This window comes from Polyodon spathula, chromosome 10, assembly GCF_017654505.1.
Source record: "Polyodon spathula isolate WHYD16114869_AA chromosome 10, ASM1765450v1, whole genome shotgun sequence".
Classification (NCBI taxonomy): Eukaryota; Metazoa; Chordata; class Actinopteri; order Acipenseriformes; family Polyodontidae; genus Polyodon; species Polyodon spathula.
This window is the reverse complement of record NC_054543.1, coordinates 4,371,747-4,379,770: the sequence shown is the minus strand read 5'-3', so window position 1 is coordinate 4,379,770 and position 8,024 is coordinate 4,371,747. Positions and strand designations below refer to the sequence as shown.

The window sequence follows — 8,024 nt, the reverse complement described above, 5'->3', positions numbered from 1 at the left end:
CTATTTCTGTAAGGTGTGATTATTGCTGCAGTAGAATTATTTATTATAGCGGCTTCATGTGAAATGATGATGAAGTGATACCGACTCTGATGACAGGACAAAAGGTGTTTTTGTAGTACATTTCCTGGAACAGTTTCAGAATGGATTTACATAATGTTGGTATATTTTCTTTGTCAGATTTTTTTTAACTCAGTGTACCATTCATTCTTCCATATCAGACCTCAAAGGCCTGCTTTATCTTGATACAGGGTTAGATTCTAAGCTGCAGAATGAGGCCTGTTCTATTTTTAGAAATTACAGGAGACAGATTGACAAGCATCCCTCACCCAGAAAAGCAGTCAGAGAACTCTGGAAACAGACTAGTGAGTTTAAATGAGTATTTAGATAAAACACCAGGTAGTTCAAGGTGACCGGAAATGCAATTGTCATTATAGGACTGATGCAGTACTGTATAACTTAAACAGTATTCCATAAGGTCATGTGGATTGAGCTGATTACTTTTACAAATGAAATTCACTGAAATGTTATTACGGGCAGCAAGAGATTATTCACCTACAACTGCAAACACATACATTCTGGGTTTCCGCTAGTGCAACCTGTGTTGAGATAAATATGTAAGCTGAAACATTTTTACACTAAAAAAAATAGAAGGTTAAGTGGAATATCCTGACCTCCTTTATTTAAAAATTCAGGTTGATTTAAGTGGGGTCCTAATACATGTTGTGCTTGAAGTGATAATGTGTAATGTGTGCAGGATAAATTGGCTTCAGCTAAACTAAAGGGTTGATTTGATGAACTCATGCACTGCCGAGATACTGTAAGTTACTTCTGGATTTTTTTATCCTGACATGGTATCGGTTGAGCAAAAAAACCTTAAGTGTAAATAAATTCTGTTTTTAAATGCTTGGTTATTACTCTTTTAACCACACATTGTGTTCATACTGTACATAATAAAACAGAATAATGTTCTCTGTTCTGTAGAGATGCCACCAATTGAAAAACTGAGGCTGACAGACTTGGTGAAATCCAGTTTAGAATTGTCAGAGGAGTGGCCTAATGATGAAGAAATGAAAAGGTTTGAAAAACTGAGGAAGGAGATGATGCAAGCTGATGAGGCTGATATGGGGGATACGGACCAAGCCTTTCAGCTTGTACCATCTATAGACCGAGCAGTTTTGAAATGCAAAGGCCCCAGAAAGACCATTATTGCCAGTTTACCAAAAAGGTAGGTTTAGTGATGTGACAGCAGTACAGTACTGGTGGTGTATGAAATATTAGTAGCGCAAAGTTGAAGTTGACACTTGCAGTGGACTGCAAAGCATTTATTTTAACTGTGGCTCACAAATTTGGATTCTCTTTGGACTGTTCTATCTTTCTTTCTTTCTATATCTGTAAAACATCAGCAAAGTGAAAGAGTACAATCATATTACACAGGTAAAGAAAGTAACCTAAATACTTTCATAAAAAAGTAAAAATAAAAATACATGTTTAACTTTGTAAGTTTCTGCAGAGCGTGTTAAAATACTGTTGAAGCAAACAGCAGTGCAGCAATTGTCACTTTCAGTATTTCAGTAGCCAGCTCACAGCGCCACCTACCACTTACAAAGTAAATTATTTCTAGAATTAATCTTTATCTTACTGTTAAAGTGTTTCTGCTTTTAAATCAATTACTTTAAATAGAAATAAGCAATTTTCATTTGATCTCAATGAATTCCAGTAGATTTACTGACATTTCTTTTTGTCTTTTATACATGCCCCCATTGCTAATTCGTATTGATTAAATGTGTAGTAGTTACTGCACTTTGAGTGTAGTATAATTTTAGAACTACAGTATAGATGGTTTAACGTTTTGACCTGTTTGTTCTTCCATGTGTAATGTGTAGGATATCCAGTAGGTGGGCTCAGAGCACAGAAATTTGCATCAAGACACTGCTGGCATTCCATCTGTTTGACATTAATATATATTTTTTCATGTGTAGGTGGACTTCCTGGCAGAATTTAGTGGGGTTATAATTGCTCTGTAACACTGCCTTTACCTGGTTTTGAACTTGTGTTTAGCATTTGTATATGTGTGTAGAGTAAGGTTAAATTATCACATGCTTTAAATGTAACGAGGAAGCTTATTCAGTTCCAGCCAGATTTAGAAAAAACATAAAGTTGATAAAGGAAGTGTAAAAACACAATTAAAATTATATTTGAGGCTTCTTTCTTATTCATAAAGGAGATGGAGATTGTGTTATTGCATTCATATGGAAAACAGCTGGTGAGAGTTAACAGCAGTAAGTTAATATGTGCAGTTTCAGGATATAGAAACCACTTCTAAGGGCCAGATACAAAGCTCACAGGGATGAAAGACTATATGGGTTTTTGTGGATCTACCTCAACAGTTGTAGTAATAACCTTTTTATATAAAGATTTAAACTATATATATATATATATATTAGATTTTAATGCAAGTAGATTATAGGTCTTGTTAGCATGCAAGGCTGCTATGAATTTTTTTTATTTTGAAAAAAAAAGTATTTAAAAATGGTTTTCAAGTTAAATAGAATCATTTTATGTCTGTGGCAACAATCAATCTGAATTACCACACATTCAGATATATGATATGGATATCTTGTTCCAAAATGTGTCATCTTCACAGAGTGAACTAAAACTGCATTAAGTCAAAGTTTAGTACAATATGCCTTATTTATTTTGATGTTGCTGTTCTGTATTTCAGTATAAATGCAGAGTCAAAAAATGACCCAGTCAATCAGTTAATTGTGTAAAGACATCCCTCAGTTTTAATGCTACTGTCATTGGTCTTATGTTTAACTGATGCCTTGTATACAATCAGAAATAAAGCATTCAGATATTTAGATTTTATATTTTTTTATTAAATTATGAATTTATCTTTCAGGAAACAGGTTCCACTGAAGTATACTTTTCCAGAACTTCCACATTATGATAATCAAAGTCGTACAACAGCACAGGAACGTAGATTATTAGCATTGAAGGATCTAAAGGAAAAGCAAGCATTAATTGAGCAACGAAGAAAGTGAGTAGATTTACTTGGATTGTGTGATCTCATTTACCCTAGAATGATATTTTAATTATGAAAAGTACCAAATAACTAAACAAGCTACTGTGATAGTGTTTTTTGTTTGTTTGTTTGTTTGTTTTTTATGTAGTGTTAGCACATATTTATCATAGTTTTTGTTATTTGGTACTTAAAAAAAAAAAAAAAAAAAAATGCTATAAGGACAATTGTGCCATAATTCAAATGTAATCCCAAAGTTAGTAATCTTTACTTAAAGGTTTTGATTTTGTAATTGTAAAGTTAGTGACCCCTACATTGCTTACAGGTGATAAGTCAAGATTCCACTGCTACAGAATTTACTGACTGGGTAGACCAATTCATTAATTATAAATCTTCTTCAAATGTGGGAACATGAGACATGATCAGCAAGGAGACTTATTACTGGGTGTAGACATTTCATTAGGAAATAAAACAGCCACATAATGAAAAGAACTCTTCAAACCATCCCATAACGTGATTCAGTTTACTATTGTTGTTTACATATGTTATTTTAGTTATATGTCATTATACTTAAGACATGGGTAAGGTAGAACTATTTTACCTCCTTACAGTTTCAGAATGCAAGGCTGTATTGTGACAAAAAACACTGTGAACTGTTTGCAGAGCCAGAAACAGAGAGATCTATATGTTGTTGCCACACAAAAAAGCAATAAGGAGGGGTAGGTACAACTGACATGTTTTCAGAAAATGTCAAATGTTACGTTTTCAGTTCTCATTTTCCAATCCTTTCCACTTTTAAATTTCAGATTAAACCCTCAGGCTTTAAAGTAGCTTAAGACAATACCTACTGATCAATTGGATGACCTGTATATAGGCTATTTAATATAGGTATTATTTAATTTAAAAAAAAATGTAAACAAATCAACTGTATATTTAAACCATGTGAAGAAAATCGAAATTCAAAATCTGTTTATGAGAATTATAGTTGCTGGAGGAAGGGAGGCAATATGACATGAAAACCTAAATCCTGGTAAAAGTGCCATAACTTGGCACCAAGTTTGGGTTTGGATTCATTGAATGCCATGAATAACATCAGAATTTATTTATTTTTTAGTCCTGATTTATGTGACAGAAAATTCAATGGTATCCTGTAGTTTCAACCATAAGTTCATCTATCAAAATGCTACTTCCAAGTTTACCACTTTTAACGAATTTTACAAATGGTGATGTCTACATGTTATAAAATGAAACGTATTCATCAACGGTCGTAGAGGATGGGATTTATATATATATATATATATATATATATATATATATATATATATATATATATATATATATATATATAAATTGTGATAAGTTTTCAGTACGAAACATGACAGCAAAACTTGCAAAGAAAATGTACAAAATGAAATTTACTGGTTGCATAAGTATTCAGCCCCTTAAGTCAGTACTTGGTAGTAGCATCTTTTGCAGCAATTACTGCTGTGAGTCTTTTTGGATAGGTCTTTACTAGCTTTGCACAGTAACGGGAAAATTGATCCGGTTCTGGTAAGTTTATTGAGGATAATCTTGAAGTCTCGCCATAAATTTTCAATTAGATTCAAGTCAGGACTTTGACTGGGCCACTCAAGAACTTCTTGTTCAACCACTCCAGTGTGTCATTGTCCTGTTGAAATGTAAATTTCCTCTCCAGTTCCAGCGTCTTGGCTGACTCAAACAGGTTTTCCTCAAGGATTCACCTGTACCTTTCACCACATATTCTCCCCTCTATCCTGACAAACTTCCCAGTCTGCTGAAGAGAAGCATCCCCATAACATGATGGTGTTGACTGGGTGATGTGCAGTGTTGGGCTTGCGCCAGACGTAACGCTTGGAATTTAGACCAAAAGTTCAATTTTTGCCCCGTCTGACCACATAACCTTTTTCCACATGTCTGCAATATCATCTACATGCTTTTTCGCAAACTCCCTACGTGCTTTAAGATTAGTCTTTTTGAGTAATGGCTTCTTTCTTGCCACCCATCTGTACAGGCCAGCTTTGTGTAGGAACCGACTTTGCAGATCTCTCAAGGTCATTGTTGGATTCAAAGTGACATCCAGAACCAGTTTCCTGCTTTTCTGGCTGCTTAGTTTGGGAGGGTGACCTGATCTGGGTAGTGTCTGGGTAGTATGATGCATCTTCCACTTCTTAATGATGGACTTCACTGTGCTGAGATGGATAATCTTTGAAATTTTCTTGCACCTTTCTCCTGCTCTGTACCTCTCTACCACTTTATCCTTGACTTGTTTCTAAAGCTCCTTGGTCTTCATGGTTGCTTTGTTGGATCAGTATGTGAGTTGCAGCTTGAAAGTGTATATACCTGAGCGAAATTATCTACACATTAAACCACTTTGAGTACACACAGGCTGAAACCATTTCACTAATTTTGTGACCTTTCAAACAAATCATTTGGACCTGAGCTGATTTAGGGCTGCAGTAGCAAATGGGTTGAATACTTATGCAACTGAGATCAATCTTTTCTCTGTAATTCTTACTTATATTCAATATGCATTTCTTAACTTTATCAATGTGGCGTAGTTTGTGTGGATTCTGCATGTAAAGTCTAATTTGAAAGCGTGGAGTACGCTCAGGTGCCAACAAAATGTGAAAACTTTGTTGGGGGTGAATACTGCAAACCACTGTGTGTGTGTGTATGTGTATGTGTGTGTATATATATATTCTTATGTGATCTAGTATAATAAAGTGTAGTTGGATTACCTTGTCTGTTTTCAGTCTGAAAAAGAAAAGCTTCATTATTTTACAGAGATCAAGAGCTGCTGAAGGAATGGAGAGAACATTCAAAATGCATGCAAGAGAAAGGAGAAATGGAGTCCAGGCAAGGTGGTATGGCCCTTGTAAAAAGTGATGAGGTGAATCAGCAAATACAGTAGCTGAAAGGCGTAACTTTAAAACTGAATTAACCAGTCATCAAAGGGATTTAACTTTTTTGACTGCTTATTCAAGGAGCTGCTGTCATACTTTTGTATAAATAAAAAATCTGGTAGAGCATTTACATACTGTAACATAGTATGTTTTTCACTACCGTTTAGCATGTCAATTATGCTTCTTAGAAGTCACAGACTTCAAATATTCAATTTATTTATATCAGATGGTGGTGTCACATAAGACAGTTACTGGTGCAGAATTATTTCAAGGCATTGGCCAACTCTAGTGATTTGGTTTATAAAATTGAAATATTAAAGACTAAAATAATTACAAATAGAGTGGTTGAAGAGGTGTATAAAAGTAGAGTAGAACACATCAATAAAAGATAAGGAAACCTGAAAACTGAACACAAATAATTTATAGTTTTTACACTATGCTGTATTAGCTTTCTTTTGGAACTCTTTAAAGTTATTATAGTTATTACCCTGTATAATAAAATATTGTGTTGATAATGGTACTGTGAAACTCAACATATTTTCATTGTTGTATTCTTTGAAAGAATGTGGAAGACATAGTTCCCAGGTATTTTGAAATTAAGCAGCGAGTCAGACAGGCTTTACCATCAGTGCCAGCTACTAGTGTTTCAGACAGATCTTGGCGCATTAAGTTTGCAGAGAAGGTGACCCAAAAACCACTATTCATCAGTGACTCCCATCCAGAAGTGGTAATGAATTCATTAGTTCTTACCAATTGTTCAGTTTAATGACAGTAACAATATTAAATGCCTTACACCTTCCAGAGATCTAAGTGTAAAAAAAATTATAAAATTGCATAATCTTTTCATTTTACCTCATTAGTATTGAAGGAAACCACCATTGTTTTAGTTCATGTTGTGTCCCATAGTATCTTTAGGTATGTGTTTTAAGAATATAAAAAGTAAGGCTTTGAGGTTTAAACATTATTTTGTATGTTGCCTTCTTACAGGTTCTAAAAAATGCTCCGTATGCAGTGGATCCAGACTTTTATCGTATGTTAGACAGTCGAGAATGCATCAAACCAGGTTCACGTGAAGAGCAGAAACTCCTTACTAGGAAATCTTTAAAGGACATTGAAGAAGCAAGGTATGGGTTAATATATTAAATTGACAGCCCTCGTAGTTGCTTTATACTTGTGCAATAGGTAAATATTATACCACTAAAAAAAAAAAAAAAAAAAAATTGGTGCTGAGAATCCTGTTGACATGACATGCCCCTTTAATGGATGAACCAAACATTGCTAAACTGTTTGTTTTTACCTGTTGGCCGATAGAGCTGCCCGCGATAGAGAATTAGAGCATCGGATTAGAACACACATCCAAATGATGCAAGAAAGAAGAAGGAAATCAAAAGGAACAGTCCAAGAGGAAATAGATGCAACAAGAACAGAAATGGAAACTGTAAGTTTAATATGAGGACAACGGTGTCTTCTCTAATTAGAAAGAAAATATTACCAGCAAAGCAAATGTACTACCGTATATACCAGTTCTTAGGGTTAAACCTAGCAGTGTTAACTACACACACTATGTGGAGTCTACCTCAATCTAGTAATACAATTCTTGAAATTGAAATATTTAGTACATTAAATGTTCTGGCTTAATCGTGAATGTTAAAACATCACAGATTTTAACTAACACAGTAAGTAAATGTTTAAGGATATATTTATTATCTTTTCTCTCTGTAGGCTCAAAAGCTGCAGTCTGAAGTTGTTCAAAGAAAACTGGAAAGAGACGTTCCACTGGAGTATCGCTTTACTGCTTTTACTGGCGAGCAATCTTCGTGAAATTTAACAGCTGACATCCTTGTGTTTTCTCATGCAAAATTCTCATAAACTGCCTTTTTATTGTTTGTGTAAAAGAATGTCTGTTTCTTGTTATAATTAAAGATACCAGACCATTTTTTTTCTCAGTTACCTATGATGAAATCAATAAATTGGGTCTTGATTTAATTAACATTCTACTTTGTTTAAAAGGATCCTCACATTCTTTAGAACACTCACAGCATTGAATTAGTTTCATTTTTGTGTTACCAGATTCTATA

At 34.2% G+C, this 8,024-nt stretch overlaps 1 protein-coding gene across 3 annotated transcripts in view; it reads left to right on the top strand.

Moving 5' to 3' along the window:
- Positions 1-8,024, top strand: part of LOC121321735 (leucine-rich repeat-containing protein 27-like) — a 10,356-nt gene extending 2,332 nt beyond the window's left edge. Inside the window, exons 4-10 of one of the 3 annotated variants that reach the window (XM_041260835.1) lie at positions 982-1,225; positions 2,903-3,040; positions 3,634-3,741; positions 5,828-5,933; positions 6,934-7,070; positions 7,258-7,384; positions 7,669-8,024. In XM_041260835.1, coding sequence (XP_041116769.1) covers positions 982-1,225; positions 2,903-3,040; positions 3,634-3,741; positions 5,828-5,933; positions 6,934-7,070; positions 7,258-7,384; positions 7,669-7,767 — 959 coding nt within the window. In that variant the 3' untranslated portion in view covers positions 7,768-8,024. The remainder of the gene's footprint in view (positions 1-981; positions 1,226-2,902; positions 3,041-3,633; positions 3,742-5,827; positions 5,934-6,933; positions 7,071-7,257; positions 7,385-7,668) is intronic. The other 2 variants (XM_041260832.1, XM_041260833.1) reach the window with 2 other exon arrangements.